Source organism: Amblyraja radiata, chromosome 1 (assembly GCF_010909765.2).
Source record: "Amblyraja radiata isolate CabotCenter1 chromosome 1, sAmbRad1.1.pri, whole genome shotgun sequence".
In the NCBI taxonomy this organism is placed as follows: Eukaryota; Metazoa; Chordata; class Chondrichthyes; order Rajiformes; family Rajidae; genus Amblyraja; species Amblyraja radiata.
Window position 1 is genome coordinate 77,744,289 of NC_045956.1, and position 18,393 is coordinate 77,762,681.

At 42.4% G+C, this 18,393-nt stretch overlaps 1 protein-coding gene across 1 annotated transcript in view; it reads right to left on the reverse strand.

The window, feature by feature from the left end:
• Positions 1-17,301, reverse strand: part of etnppl (ethanolamine-phosphate phospho-lyase) — a 31,292-nt gene extending 13,991 nt beyond the window's left edge. Inside the window, exons 1-8 of the mRNA XM_033025302.1 lie at positions 17,118-17,301; positions 12,677-12,795; positions 10,996-11,155; positions 9,624-9,698; positions 7,763-7,856; positions 6,948-7,064; positions 4,699-4,781; positions 3,514-3,739 (exon numbers count right to left, since the gene is read on the reverse strand). Of these exons, the coding sequence (XP_032881193.1) occupies positions 3,514-3,739; positions 4,699-4,781; positions 6,948-7,064; positions 7,763-7,856; positions 9,624-9,698; positions 10,996-11,155; positions 12,677-12,795; positions 17,118-17,176 (933 nt within the window). The 5' untranslated portion in view covers positions 17,177-17,301. The remainder of the gene's footprint in view (positions 1-3,513; positions 3,740-4,698; positions 4,782-6,947; positions 7,065-7,762; positions 7,857-9,623; positions 9,699-10,995; positions 11,156-12,676; positions 12,796-17,117) is intronic.
• Between the last annotated feature and the right edge of the window lie 1,092 nt (positions 17,302-18,393).

Here is an 18,393-nt window from a genome sequence, read left to right on the forward strand (position 1 = left end):
TCCCTGTGGAACTCCACTAGTCGCAAACCTCCAGCCCAAATATCACCCTTCCACCATTATTCTTCCATGGATAAGCCAGTTCTAAATCCAAATTACCAAGTCACCATGGATCTCATGTATAGTAATCTTTGTGATCAGCTTACCTTGAGGGACTTTACTATGTTTTATTTCAATTGCTTTTCAAAAATCCATGTAGACAACTTCCGCTGCCCTATCCTCAATCATCTTTGTCAGCTCCTCAAAACTCAATCAAATTAGTAAACCATGACCTGCCACTGAAGGAGCCATGCAGTCACTAATTATCCTATTCTCGTCCATTTGCAAGTAAATTATATCTCAAATAATCCTCTCCAATTGCTTCCCTGCCAGACATGAGGTTCACCAGCTTATAATTTCCTGGATTATCTCTACTTCCCATCTTAAACAAAGGAAGAGCAGTGTCTGTTCTCCAGTCCTCTGGGACACTGGAAAGGATAGAAAAATCTTATTCAAGACCCCTTAAATCTCTTATTTTGCCCCTCTCAATAACCTCGGATTCATTCCATCAGGTTATTCTCCTTTAGGCTTTTCAAGCTCCTGGACTCGAGCTAGAACCTACTAACAAAATACATTGAGACCCAGGATGTGGATAAAACTGGGAGAAACCCACGTGGTCACAGGGGGAACATGCAAACTCCACGCTGAGAGCACAGGAGGTTAAGATTGAACCCGGGTCTGTGAAGCCGCGAGGCAGCAGATCTACCCGCCGTCATCAGCACCGCCGTCACCAGCACGGTTGTGCGGGATGTTGATCGCCATTTGGTTGTGGATCTGCCTTTGCAGTAGCTTCAATAGTTGTCCAAATTTGTCAGGCAACAAAGCACTTTACTTTGCATGTTGTGCGGCAAGACTAATGTGATCATGTGATAGGAGTAGAATTAGGCCATTCGGCCCATCAAGTCTACTCTGCCATTTAATCAGGGCTGATCTATCTCTCGCTCCTAACTCCATTCTCCTACCTTCCCCCCATAACCTCTAACGCCTGTACTAATCAAGAATCTATCTATCTCTGCCTTAAATATAACCATTGACTTTGCCTCCATAGCCTTCTGTGGCAACTCAGGCTGGCTCTGGGGAATGTGGATGGGGAAGAGGACCAGCCACCAGTGTGTCCAATTGGAGTCTGACCTGAAGAGACTGCCTGGGTTCATAGTTCAGGACTAGGGGCTGTGGAGGGTGGAATGCTGCAAGATGACCCAGGTGAATCTGCTTTAGGAGGCTCCCATTAAGTTTGCAGAGGCAGCAGCCTCATGAAAGCATGACTGAGAGGGACCAATAATTCCACTTTACGAAATCATGTGGCCCAATTTCCCAGGTGATATTCACTGTCCAGGCAGGACCACAATGCTGAACTGATGCGGAAATTGTGCTAATGGAGCAGAGGTAAATAGTGTCTGATTGAGTTTCTGTTGTGATGCAACTTGGCCTGGAAGTATGGAAATAAATAAATAAATAAAAATCATTCATCCTGGAAATAAGCACTTTTCAGATGCATGGCCCTGAGGAAAAAAAAACTGTGACTGAATTTATTGGCCAAGTGCATGGGACATTTGGTAAATATGCAAGGTCAACGGCATTCACATCACTTAAAGGTCAACAGTGGGCATTTTGGAGAGTGATCCTTGTAGCAGCTGCTCCTGGACTCGAGCTACAACCTACTAACAAAATACATTGAGAAAGACCTTTTCAACTCTCTTCCTCCCCAATACACACGCACTTTCACATGAAGTAAAAGGAGAGACTACGTCCTTGGAAGAGATTAGTACCATATCGTTTAGTTAATTTTTTTGTGAAGAAAAGTGGTCTTGAGCAAGAAAGGAGCGTTTGACAGCTCTGGACCTGTACTCGCTACATTATGCATCATCTATAATTAGAAGGATGAGGGAAGTTCTCATTGAAACCTACCAAATAATGAAAGGCCGAGATAGAGTGAATGTGGAGACAATGTATCCAGTAGAGGGAGAGTCTAGGATCAGAGGGCAGTCTCAGGAAAAATGGATGCATCATTAGAAGGGAGACGAGGAAGAATTTCTTTAGCTAAAGGGTGGTGAATCTATGGAATTCATTGCTACAGACAGTGGTGGAGGGCAGGTCATTGGATACTTTGAAAGCAGAGATTGATAGGTTCTTGATTAGTAAGGGCATGAAAGGTTATGGAGAGAAGCCATGAGAATGGGGTTGGTAGGGAAGAATAGATCAGCCATAATCGAAAGGTGGAGCAGATTCAATGGGCCGAATGGCCTGCTTCTGCTCCCATGTCTGATGATGAACAATGAAAGAGCCTGAAAACATGCTATCTGTAAATGAAAAGGACTTAATTTACTTCAGCACATAACATAAATGCTTCTTTTAAGTGTGGATGAGCTATAATTACTGCTACAATTAGCTGAGATGTGCCATCAAATGCTATCAGAGAAATCCATGGGAGTTGGTACAAGAAGTACGAACTCTGTAATTCGGTTAGATGTCAGCTTTTCTTCTACTGAACCCACCTTCAGAGCTTACCCCGACTTCCTTTTGGTTCTAGGTCTAAAAATCTTTTGATCTCCATCTCGAATACAGTCAATGACCCGGCGAGGGAATACCCAAGATTCATGCCCCTTCAGTGAAGAATTCTCTCATCTGGATGATAAGCAGTTGACCTTTTATCCTGAGACAGTGAAATCTCCCCCCTTACTTGTCCTAATTCTAGAGAGTAGACAAAAATGCTGGAGAAACTCAGTGGGTGCGGCAGCATCTATGGAGCAAAGGAAATGGGCAACGTTTCGGGCCGAAACCCTTCTTCAGTAATTCTAGAGTCTCTAGCTGGGAAAATCAACTTCTCAATACTTTATCCTTTAAAAATTCAATGGACTAAATCTTGCCAGCCAAACTGTTCTGAGGGGGAAATGGTATTGAGAGTAAAACCTCCCATAGGTACACATCACTGCAATGCAGGGATACACTGTACTTTTCTTGATTAATACTTAGTTTCTTGTTCTCATATTTCTGGATGTTCTAATATATATCCAGTAAGTTTTGTGCGCCTTATGTGATTATCCCTATTATAAACGCTTCAGTCTGCCTATAATGTCCCTACACTTGTCCCTTTCCCCCCCCATATAAAGTTCTTGCAATCCAGCTTCATGTTCCTTGCCAGACGACCCATATTCTTGTCTTTCTTTACCAATTTCTTTATCCCTTTGCCAAGTTTGAAAATTTTCCCAATCTTCAAGTTTATTTATATTTCTGGCAACTTTGTAGGCCTTTTCCTTGGACTTAATAGTATCTAATTTCTAGTATACTTCACTTTAGTGGAACCTTGGACAATAATCAAAGGCAGGTAAGCTTGAATTAGCCCTTATTCAGGTTTTTTTGCTTAATTATACTGGACCAGAGCACTCGAGGATATTCATCATCAGTTTTAGACTTGATTTACTGTTCTACATGCTCTGCTCTACTATTTTAATTGAACTAGAACGTTCAATGACTCACCGTGTTAAAATATTCAAATCCGGATGCTCCAAATGCCTCTGCAATTTCCTTGGTTGTAACCACGCAGGACATGGGATGGCCATTTCCGATGGGTTTGCCCATGGTGACAATGTCTGGAACAAAGTCCTTTCCTTGCAACTGGAAGGCCCAGAAATATTTCCCAACACGGCCAAAGCCAACCTGGACTTCGTCAGCTATGAAAATTCCCCCAACACTATGCACGTATCTGAAAATAGAAGTAGCCATCCAGTTCGAACAGACACAAGCAAAAGGCAGCAAACACATCCTTTCCATAATCAGTCTATACACAGAAATATTCCTCTACAATAGCAACACTCTGTTAATTACCTCAAATTATCATTTCATAATCATGCTTAGTCTATAAACTGATTGGTGTTGTAACCATTGAGGATGACAGTGCAGCAGATTTAGAACTGAAGTCTAAGAATGCTAATGTGAGGCTCCCACAGAGACCCTCCCTCTGGCTCTGCAATATCAATGCATGGGATATAGAGTGTGTAGGAAGGAACTGCAGAAGCTGGTTTAAACCAAAGAAAGACACAAAATGCTGGAGTAACTCAGCACCGTCTCTGGAGAGAAGGAATGGGTGACGTTTCAGGTCGAGACCCTTCTTCAGACTGAATGTCACCCATTCTTTCTCTCCAGATACACTGCCTGTCCCGCTGAGTTACTCCATCAATGTGTCTATCATGGAATGTGGAGGCTCAGTCATAGAGTGATTGATACATTCTGTTAATTGAGGACACAAGGGGCATGGAAATTGGGCAGCAGACCAGTAGCTCGGCTCGGAATCGAACAAATGATGGACCAAGTTTGTAGGTTTAGAAGGTCTATCCCTGCTCTTCATTCTTACGCACCACTCTTGCCACCCTCACCACTTCTTCTACTATCGCTATTTCAAACTTCATAGTATCTAAAATCATTGGCCACTGGAACATTCTTGCCAGTTGTCAGAGGTAGTTGGGTTACATTTCTTGCGAAATACATTATGCATCATCTATAATTATTAAATTATCACAACCCAATACGTGTATTACAACTCAGAGAGGTGCTTTTTCAAAGTGCCACCCATTCTTACTCTCAGGCAAGAGAGAATTTTAATTACAGCATAGATAGAGAGCTATATCAAGCCTATTCTTAAAGAAACACAAACTGTGTACCTACTGTGCCACTTTTTGGAAGTAGCCAGGTGGTGGGATTATCTGACCTCCGCAACTCTGCATGGATTCAGCAATAAATGCAGCCATCTGCACAAAATAAGATGATATGAAAACCACACATCTCCAGCTTTCAACATAAAAAGAAGCGGTAATTCAATCAGAAACCAGGGGATAGAACGGTTAATCAGTCTGAGTCACTATATATAAAAAAGAAAAAAGGCTTTGACAACCTTCAGCAAACTCTGGTCACCACCATATTCCACTATTTCGTTAAACTTGCAGGACCATTTGTGAAAAGAAAATGTCATGAACAAATTTGCAGTCCCTGAGGTTGAAATCCAACAGATCCCTATTACTTTCAAGACATCAGTTAATGGTTCCAAGGAAAATTTTGGTGTGTGCTGCTTCAACAAAGTTGTTAATTGGCATAGGTTATCATACTGGAATTTCAACCCCAGACTGGTTAGGCACACATTACCACAAAGGGAAAATATTTATTATTTGTCAAAAACATTATGTGCAACCTGTTTCATTTGATGCTCCTTGGCAGAATCCATCCTTGCACATTGTACACGATCACATTCCAACATCAGATAGACTCCCAACTCCTCTGTCTGTATTTGTTATCAAATAACAGGCAAAAGGTTCAGAGTTCCACAGCAGCTGGTCCTCCTGGAAATAAACCTCGTCTCTGGCCTTGATCTGGTTGTTACAGAGTAACAGAGCAAGCTGGTGCTTCACGCACATTAGTGCACACCAGAGATGTTACTGCCACACGTAGAATTAGTCGTTACTGTCTCTGTGGCTGAACAGCTTCCTGGTTACCTATTAAAGTAGCCAACAAAAGGGGAAAAAGAAGAGAGAGAATAAAAACTATCCATTAGTGAAGAAAGATATATAGTCACAATCTACCTATCCTTTGGAAGGACAGTGGGGACAAGTGATTTGGTGTGGCTAGGAAATGCCCAATAAAATTACTCATTGTGTAAAGAAAACTTCTAGAGGAATCAAAATGTTTGCGTAGTGGTCAATTCAATTCAATTGGCAAAACACTGACTGCCACAAATCACTTGCCTCATGATTAAATACAATCAATGTATCGAGTTATCAAACAAACATTTCCTCAGAGTTTCTCCTGATCTGCAGTGGGAAGTACAATGTGGGAAGTGGGAACTTCGCTGGGAAGTGTGACTGAAATCCAAGGAGCAGCTCTGAGGTAATTTCAAAACACTAATCAACGGCACTGGTTACCACATAACAACCAATTATTTTATCCACGTTTCAAAGTCCATGAATCAAACAGAGTTTTTGGAATATCATTGTCCTGGCTTCAGTGCTGTCAAAGCCGCACTTGGAAGAAACCGGCCTGAGTGTTATGATGCATCATCTGGCAATGTCGTATTTAGTACAAAGCCTACAGCGAATAATCTCTGGCCTTTGCCATTATTTTGAAGGCTCACGTAAAACTTTTGCCAAACCATTTGGGGAGGGGGATGAGAAGAATCATTCCATCCTACCACCCACTTCCTCCTTCTTTTCCATCATTCTCTAAATTGCAATGGGAATACTCCAGTTTCATCTCTGCTTTCAATTCTGAGCATTAACCTTCAAAATACTATAATGGAGTATGACATCGAGTAGAGATGCCTTGACTGGCAAACTCATAAAAAGAGCTTCCATCATGACAGTTGCTTTCATCCATTTTTACATTAACTGAAGTTGGTGCTGCTCGAGTAACCTTATCAATACGTGTTAAATTAAGGATGATTTTGTATTGGACTAAAATATTCATTTTAGTTTGATCCAAGATCTCGAGGCTAAAAGACACAGATTTAATGAAACATTGAAATATTGGCACTAAATGCAGCAAGTTTGCATCCTTAAAATCTTATCACAAGCTTGGTTCATTTGTACCAACTGCATTTTCCTCTGCAGTAATTTTTAAATAAAAAAATTAAAGATATGTGCAACTGAACTCTTCACTTTCTCAGGCTCTCAAACCGGGTTCAAGTCAACATCAGATGACACAAAACAAGCACGGATAAATATTTTTGCAAAACAAAATTAAAGTAAAACTCTGTTCAATTATATATTCTGTATCAATGCCATCAAAAGCAGGCCTGGTAGCTATAAGAAAAAGACAGATTTTTAAATCTCAATCACTCCAGGCAATGTTGAATTCTGTTCTAGAAAATAGATAGATACTGTTAATCTTACAATAGCACAAATCATTTTGTTTGACTGGCTACAAACCTTGCGTCCTTTCTTTCTGGCTGCTTGAATCAGTGCATTGACTTCACCTGCATAGGCTGAAGCTGCATCAGGATGGTCCTCCCTGTACTTCCCTCTGTAAACATCTGGAGAGGGTGCCTACGGAAAGATAGGCACAAATTCCCTTTACTAATCCAAGTGCACTAAAATCTAAAACAAATTCAAGTGTTTTGGCATCCAATTTCTTAACAATATTAACAGTAATACGACTGTTAGATCTGTTTTCAGTGGCTATTAGCTGAAAAGAAATACATAACATTTTGGTGGACGTTTGTGTTAGCTTGGTTCATTAAAAAAAAAATAATCCTTCAATACTTTTCAGAAAATGTTGGTTAATGTACCAGCATGAGGATTTAATGGCAGCAACCCCCCCCCCCCCCCCCCCAACTCCAAATCCTGGATCATGCTCCATGTGTAAACCTATGGAGTCATAATCAAAGCCTAATTCTATCCGGAGCCCGTTTTCCTTCACTGTTCAGGAGGCTGAAAATAAAATGCGAGCTGGTCTACGAGTTTCCTTCTGCTCAGTGCAGATACACTGAACCTAAATGTGGCACCACAGTTGCTGTAACAACTACTTAGGAGATCCGCAGTAAAAGAGAAGTGCTATATAGTATATCTCTCAGTTCTAGGCTATAACCATGAGGGTATCCGCCAAGCCTCTAAGCCTCCCCAGCTCCTGTTGTAAAGCCAGAAGTGTATTGCCCACATATCCACAGTGAATTATGTGCTATCCCTCTTTTTATTTACTAACACATTTGCAACAGCTGGAATGGTAAACTATTACCAATACTCACAACGTGCACAAATTCCTTCTGACATTCTGCATGAAGCTCGTGGAATTTGTAAGGACTAATGTCAATCAAAGATGTTACGTGTCCATGGTAAGCACTGTGTGGGGAGTGAAAGAAATCAAAGTTCAACCCAAGTATCCGGCATTTCAATACTCAGTCCTGTACCTGCACCAATGGTCTGTGTAAGGGAGTCTCACACACAATGTTCAGAATACCAAATATTTTGATGTTCACCAATAATGGAGTTGGCTCCTTAATTCCAGATGCATTCATCTCCTTGTACATAACCTCTACAACTCCTATTGTGGAATTTGAACTCGTCTCCAGATCAATAATCCAGACATCTGAGTAAATGAACTAATATGCTGCTTAACCCTCGTTGCTTTGTCACCACTTGTTGTCCATGTTTTGAAACAGCTAAAATGTCAGCACTTTCAGCCATATCCCTGGCTTTAAGTGACTGCATCAGCAAGAGGGAGGAGAACACGTGGCAGACCTCCTCTGTTTTATTTCCTGACTTCTGGAAGCATGGGAAGTCTAGGAAACTAGGTTATAAAGTTGCTCTTCCAAATTTCCTTTCACTTCCGTCAGTTTTGGTATTATCTGCTGAATGTGAATGTGGATAACAAAATCAGCTTGTAATGCACTGAGCCAGCTATAACTTCGCCAGCACATTGCCAACACTGAATTCAAATGACACTGACATATTACCATCAATTAGGCTTGCTGATGATTAGGAAGATCTCTTTTAAATAATGAAACCTGCCCAACCAGCGCCTCCAAGTGGGATTGTTTGAGCAATAATGTGTTCTAGAATGTGTTGCCTCACTGGCTTCAACTGAATTTGCATTTCAATAGCAGGTTTGCTGAACTGCAGTTGAAAAAGTAATACGTGCCAAGCTAGGATAGTTCAGTCAGAGCAGAGCCTCTGCAGGAAATTGCCCCCAGGTGTTTCACTGGTGCCGTATCAAACAAAACAAGTACATTGAATAAAGAGATCTCCCTATACTTCTCGGAAGATAGACAGAAAAAGCTGTAGTAACTCAGCGGGCCAGGCAGCATCTCTGGAGAGAAGAAATTGGGTAACGTTTCGGGTCAAGACCCTTCTTCAGACTGGTTAGGAATAAAGGAAACGAGAGGTATAGACGGTGATGTGGAGAGATAAAGAACAATGAATGAATGAATCACTATATCTCCCAATCCTTTTCCTCCTTTGGGGAGAGACCTTCAGAGTTGGACTTGTTCGTTGTGAGAACGATCGCCATTGGTGTAACAAGATTAGTGAAATGCAAGGGGCCAAAATTGAGGGCCGTGGACATTCAGCATGAGCTTTCATAACATCTAATATTACACAACCTTAACGGTAAAGACAAAGCTCCCCAATAGAATACTCTCAGTATCATCTTGCCAAGCACTGCCAGTTACAGAGATCTACGTAGATACTTGGTAAAAGCTAAACATTTGCAGAGAGAAAAGTGGGAGACCAGGAACTATTAACAGATTACATTTATGTAAACCTCCTTTAATGGAGATGCCCAAATGCAAAACAAGGAGAATTATGGATTATGATAGGCTGCATATCAATCCAGGCCAAGAGGCCTAGAACTGCAGATGTTGGTTTAAACCAAAGATAGACATAAAAAGCTGGAGTAACTCTTCAGTCTGAAGAAGGGCCTCAACCTGAAATGTTGAGAAGGCCCATTCCTTCTCTCCATAGATGCCGCCTGTCCCGCTGAATTACTCAAGCTTTGTGTCAATCCAGGCCTTGAGGCAGGGAATTCTATTCAGATCACTCTGTTATGAAGTAACTCTAAACTCCAGAATCAAAGACTTTTCAGCGTTTTCTCTAATTCCTACTACTTACTGCTCGAGGGTGATGATATCATGGTGACCAGTATACTGGCGAGCCAATCGAAGAGCAAGGTCATTAGCTTCAGAGCTGTTAAAAACACACACACACACAGGATCAGAAGAGTAGATACAGCAAGTGTACAATAGTGATCTTAAAACATGATACTAGAAACATAGAAACAGAAAATAGGTGCAGGAGTAGGCCATTCGGCCCTTCAATATGATCATGGCTGATCATCCAAATTCAGTACCCTGTTCCTGCTTTTTCCCCCAAATCCATTTATTCCGTTAGCCCCAAGAGCTAATTAAATCTAACTCTCTTGAAAACCTCCAGTGAATTGGCCTCCGCTGCCTGCTGTGGCAGAGAATTCCACAGATTCCACAACTCTCTGGGTAACTCTGTGTGACACAACTACTCATATGCAGCCCCATTATGCTGCCAAGATCATGGGCACCAAAAGGACAACATGTAATGTGGTTTCCTGGAAATATTCAAGTTTGATTTTACACTGGGAGTACAGGAATCAGCATGTTCTGACAAAAGGTCTTCAACTTGAAAGATTAACTCTCAGTTTACATCTCCACAGATACTGCCTGACCTGATACGTATTCTGCAATTTTATTAGAGGGTGTGTTAAATGCCAACTTCATTTTATTTTGCGTAATCACCTAATCTTTGATTGCATATCAAGAGTGGTTTGTGTGAAAATGTACCATAAAGCTGATTGAACAAAATATAATATATTCATTGTACGGAACACCTTTGAAAACATTGATGAGCTTGATTAACTAGCTTCATTGTAAGGAAATACAAACTTGTCAAATTTATATTTATTTCCTTTACGTTTGATTAGCAGTACAAATGCCGGGCATCATTACAGCCTGTTTTTCTTTAGTATCACCCCCTTGAGTTTACTAATGCTGCTGCACAATCTTTTGCAGAGGACACATCAATCAATGACAATCAGAGGTATTGCAAGAACGGAAGTTGCAGCTAATATAATTTATATGCATTATTGAGGAAGTAGAAACTCCATATGGGTATGTCTGTGCGAGTGTTTGTGTTTTTAAATTGCAAAAAAAAAAATGTAATTTTAACTTAAATGTTCAGGAATGGACAATGGATTCTGACATTACCAATAATGTACAGAACCTGAGGATAAATCATCTTAATATATACTGCCTCAAATTGCTTGTAAGCAAAGATCTATTATTATTGTATTTTTCCTCGACAAATATTCCATTCAATATTACGCTACTAATCAAGAGTTTGAACCACGATACACTATTTAGAACAAAATAACATGTATTCATGGAAAACTGACGAGAATAGAGAATGTACTTATGGAATCTAATGAAGAGGGAGATGCAGAGGATGACATTACCCTGAATTGACGAAGTAGCAAACAGATAGTTGAGTCGGGAGGGTCTCACTGAGTTGCTTGGCGTACTGTACCAGATTGTCATGTAGAAATCGTGCGTTAGTGTTCAGCAGTTCCATCTGCTTGATAGCAGCTTGCACCACAGTTGGATGGCAATGCCCCACTAAAACAAAGAATAAAAGCCTATTCAAATACAAAAACAACTTAATCAAACAACAAAGAGTGCAATTCGATTTTGGTACAAAAAAATGCCGGAATGTCTAATAGTGTTTGTAATCGCCCACTTGCGATTTAAGTTACAGGAATCCAGCGCTAGATTTGTCAACATTTCATTAATCACGCCATTGTCTAAACCTCTCTTGCAAGAAAAAAATTGCTGCGCAGCTTTCCCCTAGAGTGTATTTCACTTAACAAATCTTTGCTACAATGAAGGATTTTATATTATTTAAACTGCTGCTTAACAAAGATTTAGTTCGCTACATCGAACAGTAGGGTAAGTATTTTCAGACTGCCTTTCAAACACAGGACTAACCCGTGGTTTTGTTTGTAGAGAAAAGTGTGCTGGTACGCACCTTTGATATGCATGTGTGTCATGTGGCTGGAAAACAAAATAATGACATTTAACTTCATAGAGGTTTATTTTAGAGATACAGCATGGAAACTGGCCCTTCGGCCCACCGAGTCCGCACTGACCTCAGCACATTAACACTACCCTACACATACACTAGGAACAATTCACACTTATACCAAGCCAATTAACCTACAAACCTGTAGGTCTTTGGAGTGTGGGAGGAAACCAAAGATCTCGGAGAAAACCCACCCGGTCATGTGGAGAACATACAAACTCCGTACAAGTAGCACCAGTAGTCGGGATCGAACCCAGGTCTCTCTGGTGCTGCAAGTGCTGTAAGGCAGCAACTCTACTGCTGTGCCACCCTAATTGGTATATCATAGTGGTATATGCACCAATATGGTGCACCATATTGTTATATACCATGACTAAAAAAAAAGTCTGTAACACTTAATAGCCTTTTTGAGGCTATTAAATAACCTGGACTTTTTCACCTAACAATAATGGCCTTTCCATGAATAGCATGTAAACTTCAGCTTGTAGGTCTCAGTTTGCTAAAAGATGCCAGTTTGCTTTTGATTCGCTGCATCTTTACTGACAGACTGAGGAGCTTTTAATTTATTTACTCATCAGCCCAGGCAACTGGTGACCCACTCGCTGCGAAAGTTGAGGGTTTACTGTACCATGCACCATAAATCTCTTTGCAATGTGAAAGATTGTGTCAGAATCTAATTCCTTTGGGAGAGGAGTGTAGTCAACAACACTGTGCTGTTTACCTGAAAACATTTACCACACCGAGCTTCAAAAATCCCAAAAGTAAACAGGTTGTATTGTTCCACATCCCACACAAAGATGATAAAAGATCATCTATTTCAATACAAAAGGTGCTGCTTTCCCCCTCTGGTAATTGACTGCATGTTAGTCACAACGTGTTGCAACTTCTGCTTTCATATACTAAATCATAGATTCAAAACCAGTTCTGAGCTGAAAGCGTATCTGGTGTATTCATTTTATCTCATTGAATTTTAAACTGGGTTCTCAGCACTGAGCTGGAGATCATGTCTCAATATTATAGTGTTGCAATATATAGAGTTTCAGAAAGAGGCGACTTACCATGAGCCACGTTGTTAATGCAGTCCAAATACTTCTTGTTATTCTCATCATACATGTACTGGCCCTGGGCACGGATTATCTTGAGTGGGTCCTTTGCAAAGAACACTTTGCATGATGGCCTGAATAACAAAAAGTGGTCAAGAGTTGAAGTGCTGCCAATGTTTTGAAAAAAAGAAAAGATCAGTATGAACATGTAACACAAGAGAGACTTTTCCTGGTAGGTATTTGTGGCGTCCCTAAAGGAAAAACAACTTGTTAAAACAAACCAGTTATGCAACTGTTTCCAAGAATTTGAATGAATCAAGGCCAAGTTGCAGCTATTTCAATAGGAGTCTTACTAGGAAGTGAGAGCATTAAACAGTGCATGGGAATTATTATTATCACAGTGACGTGACTGAAAGGCGAATAGGGCCAACAACTTATCATTTCTGTATATAGAATGGGATGCAAGCAGAAGTCTCCACGTGGTGCATCCCGGGCAATGCTGACGACAGAAACTGTACCACAGTGACTGACTGAAGTAGTCAATTCTGCAACGACCGACCGTCAACCGTCACTGACCGACCGGAAAGATGTGATATGGAAGATGGCCGGACACGAGGAAGAAGTATATAGAATCTTCAGGCTTAACAGAGGGATGTAAAAGAAGAGGCAGCACTGCATACTGATTAGCAAATCCATTACCCTTGTAAAGAGGGAGAATATACTAAATCTTTAAATGAGGACATATGGTAGTTTTGGAATAAAAGGGAGTGATCACTCTGCTACAAGTACACTACAAGTCTCCTAAACGTCCATAGGAGACATGGCAGCAGCTATGAAAATAATGTGCAAAAAAGCAAAAGACTAATTGGGCTGTAGTAGTTGGGCACCTCCCCAATATTAGTTGGGATTGGTTTAGTGCGGAAGGTGAAGAGGGATGGAATCTTTAAAGTATGCCCAAGAGAGCTTTTTTAAGCAAGTATTAAGCTAGACCTACTGGGGATGGGCAATGGTAGTGGGAAGTGCCAGTGGGAAAGCATTTTGGAGACCATTTAGGGATCAAAGTGCAATATGGTGCCAGGTATGTGAGTTCTTACTGTAAATGAATACTAATCTGGGCTCACAAAGGGTAAGGCCATTTTAGTTGTGGAATTCATAGAGGACGTTGACAGTCAAATTTTGGAATATAACATCATTATAAAGGAGGTATTAAATGTCTTAGTGGGTTTGAAGGGGTTAAATATGCATGGCCTGATGAATCCTAGGTTGCTATGGGGCCCTGAGAGAGAATTTTTAATCTTTGCTGGCAGCAGATGAGATGCCAAGTGGCTGGAGGGGAGACACAGGGATCATCAAGGGTGTTCTGTCAGGAAAATGCTATTGAGGACCATGTAATGGACCTGTCCCACTTAGGCAATTTTTTAGGCAACTACAGGTGACTAGTTTGTTGCCACATGTTCGCCGGTGGTCGCCGGGAGTAGTCTCCTCAGTTGCGCAAAACGTCGTAGCTTCTTTCTGGTCGCTGCTAAATTTTCGCCAACAGTGGAACAGGCCCATTAGGTAGCAGCTCTGTCAGCAGCACCACTATGCTGAGAGAGGGCAAGAGGAAGGAGATGTTTAAATTACAAAGGGAGTTTATAATGAGAGATACTGAGTCAGAATGTGTAAATTATTTAAGTCCAATTAGCAGAGTGTGGGGGTGGGGTTGAGTGGTTGGTAGTGGGATGGACATGTGATCAATTTGGCAAACTGAAGATAGGTCAAGTGAAAATCACACACAAGAGGAAACATGGGCCAGTGGTCCCTGCAGAATAAATAGCTCCTCAGAACAAATTATTGCTGCCTGCATCAAGTGACAAATCTTCGAATTTACAGCACCACTCACGGGGAGATCAGACCTACGACTCAGGGACTGCTGGCATGGGTGCCAGAGTCGAGTAACATTTATTCCAAGGTAATAAATAATTAAAATTTAATTTATTCCAAATCTAACAAAGGATCTTCAACCGGAAACATTGGCTCTGCTTCTTTTCCCACCTATTCGGTGCCCGAAATACTGTGTGTCATTTCATGTATAAATTGGGATGTAAAAAAATTCAAAATCATGTACTAAATGGATATTTAATGTAGTGTGTATTCTCCCTATTTCATGTATTTTCACTGAACTCCTCGACATGCTTTAATATTCCTTTCTTACTCCCAAGATGGTCTACTCTAGGCTACAGGGTGGTGCGAGAGAGTCTGTATGTTGCTTGCCTCCTGGGTAATCTGTACATACTAGAGTGTGCAATTTGGGTACCACCCGCTACCTTCTCACTGTCACCCAGTCTTCAGACAATCAGAAGAAGAGCTTGAAGAGTCATCATTGTCTTCCATCTTCTCATTGTTCTCCCTGGACAAAGGGGCTACCTGCACCGAAAGAACAACACCCTGGGAGCAGACAGTATGCCTTACTGAAATTCCACGACTAAACAGAGGGGAACGTCAGACAAATTCACTGTTTCATCTTCCACATCTGGGATGAGGAAGACATGCTAGGTGGCCTCACATTGACCACTTTCAAGCAGGAAGAGACCGGATTCCATTGAACACCTCTCTGGTGTCCATCACAGGGGAAATCATGGCATGCATCCTTTTCCCAGTGTCTGAAGAGCTGGGCCTTTGAAACTCCATGTGGAATCTGTCCATTGAGAGACACCTTCAACCCGGGAAATGGTACCAACCAATATACATGACAATATATGTCCATATGTCTTAAAAGATACAGACAGATAGATAGATGGGTAAAGTTTAGAGGGATATGGGCCAAATACAGGCATATGTGGCTAGCTGAGGTGGGACATCTTGGTCAGCATGGAGGAATTAGACCGAAGGCCCTGTTTCTGTGCTGTATGAATCTGTAATTTTTAACCTCTGAAATCCTCTCACTCCGTCAACTGAATTGAACTGTGGAGTGTCATTCCAAATTTGACCATCCTCAGAAAGTTGTTACTCTCCTATATCTGCCACATGAAGGCTTGCAAATTGTAACCTTAACCCACGACTCAATCTCTTGGTGACCTGGAATCAAGACAGCTTTATTGCCACAACTTTACTCAGTCTTTCTTGTTGCAAACCTGCACCCCACCTCCAACAAATTTCCTGCTGAGGCAAGGGCTAATACACAACACAAATAGGAACTGTTCAATGTACATCGCCACCCTTTCAAAACCAACGTCATTCTAACCACCATCATCAAGCTGCAATATCCAGAACATGCAAAAATACTGCACAGGGTCAGACTGGTTCAAGAGATCTGTGCCAAACCAGATTCCAAATTAAACATAGAACCTGCATGCATATGTGTATATTTGGAGGCCAAACATGACGGTACTGTCAAACGTATAGTGACGCATATGGGAGTGGGCTAATGATCTGCAAACTAAGGAGAGACCAAGAGATTGCAGATTCTGGATTATTTAGCCAAATACAAAGTGCACCAGTGTATCAGTGGAGGGAATGGACAGTCGATGGAGAATGGTCCCAACACAAAACATCATTTGTCCATTCCCCCAGTTACTGTCGACCTACTGATTACTCCAGCACTTGGTGACCTGTAATAAAAAGAGAATTCTTCCCACCACTGCCCTTTGAACAATATTACCCTCCAAAAACAAAGGCCTGTGGTGAAGGCAGACTTTGATGATGAAATTCACCACGGCCTTCAGCACTGCACAGCAAGTGAGGGAAAACGCATGGTCCACCCGGCAAGTGACCTGTTCCCTCCTGTACATATCAAAGTCATAGGCTACCTACAGCAAATATCTCAAAGTCCTGCAGAGATACAACCAGTGACCCACTCCCTCCTGTACACCTCAAGGTAACAGCCCACTGACAGCAGATATTTCAAGGCACTTGAGAGTCAGCACCAATGCTATCTTTGCAAAGTGCTCCAAATGCATTGGCAGCGCTGATGAAAAGTCCGCCGTCGTGGTTAGGCCACTTCGTTCCCAAGGTCCAGAATCCAGGAAGCAGACGCTCTGATCGCTGCCACAGCAGCAGGTTAACAGATGCGCAGAGGGTTCGGGATTCAGGCGTGTTCGCAAAGCCTCCTCATCACACAGCACACGGCATCCTCATGGGAATCTCTGGTCCACGACGGCGACTGAAATGGCAAAGGAGCATCCGAGAGCCCAACGAGAACCAAAAACTCCGCTCAGTGGGAATAGGATGTAAAGGGCAGGAGAAGCGCAGCAAGTCCCCACTGTGGTGGGAGCCACCTTACCTCAGCAGTCACCTCGGAGGTGGTGGAAACAAGTAGAAACGTCCACCCCAAGGGTCCGGGCAGCCGCTGCATCAGGTCCAGGTGCATTCATTCTACCCACTGCCGGACTCTTTCACTCACTCACTCGAAATGTCAATCCCTCTGCTCCAGGTGCAATGACAACCTCCTCCCTCCCTCCCTGCCCAGCTCACTCACCCGATGTGCCGCTGCCTCAGCTCCAGGGTCCGCTCTTTGCCGAATAACTCGGATCCCATCGCGCCTGTTCAGCTCCCGCACCCGCACCGGATCAGTGAGTTCACCGCACACGATCACCCGCTTGCAACACCTCGCCCTGCCTTCTATAGTCTGCCATAAACAGCCCATCACGTGTCGTGTCGGACACCGGTTCCCGAGCGCAGGGGCGGGGGCTGGGGCTGGGGCTGCCGCCGCTCTCGGTGCCTTCTCCCTCCCTCGCTGCGTGCGATGTTGTTGCGGGTTCTCCCCATTCCCGGCTCCCTCGCCCCGGCCGGCAGAGCCGTGCGAAGCGGGACCTCGGGTAAATACTGTTTAAGAAGGAACTGCAGATGCTGGAAAATCGAAGGTACACAAAAAAGCTGGAGAAACTCAGCGGGTGCAGCAGCATCTATGGAGCGAAGGAAAAAGGCAACGTTTCGGGCCGAAACCCTTCTTCAGACGCCTGTCCATACGTCTAAAGAAGGGGTTGAGTATAGAAGATGGGATGTAATGTTAAAATTGTTGAGTATAGAAGATGGGATGTAATGTTAAAATTGTACAAGGAATTGGTGAGGCCAATTCTGGAGTATGGTGTACAATTTTGGTCGCCTAATTATAGGAAGGATGTCAACAAAATAGAGAGAGTACAGAGGAGATTTACTAGAATGTTGCCTGGGTTTCAGCAACTAAATTACAGAGAAAGGTTGAACAAGTTAGGGCTTTATTCTTTGGAGCGCAGAAGGTTAAGGGGGGACTTGATAGAGGTTTTTAAAATGATGAGAGGGATAGACAGAGTTGACGTGGAAAAGCTTTTCCCACTGAGAGTAGGGAAGATTCAAACAAGGGGACATGACTTGAGAATTAAGGGACTGAAGTTTAAGGGTAACATGAGGGGGAACTTCTTTACTCAGAGAGTGGTAGCTGTGTGGAATGAGCTTCCAGTGAAGGTGGTGGAGGCAGGTTCGTTTTTATCATTTAAAAATAAATTGGATAGTTATATGGATGGGAAAGGAATGGAGGGTTATGGTCTGAGCGCAGGTATATGGGACTAGGGGAGAATACGTGTTCGGCACGGACTAGAAGGGTCGAGATGGCCTGTTTCCGTGCTGTAATTGTTATATGGTTATATGGTTATATGGGTTCGGCCCGAAACTTTGCCTATTTCCTTCGCCCGCTGAGTTTCCCCAGCTTTGTGTACCTCGGGTAAATACTGTCGCGTCGCGCCGCGCAAAGAAAGTTTATCAGACTGACAACCTTC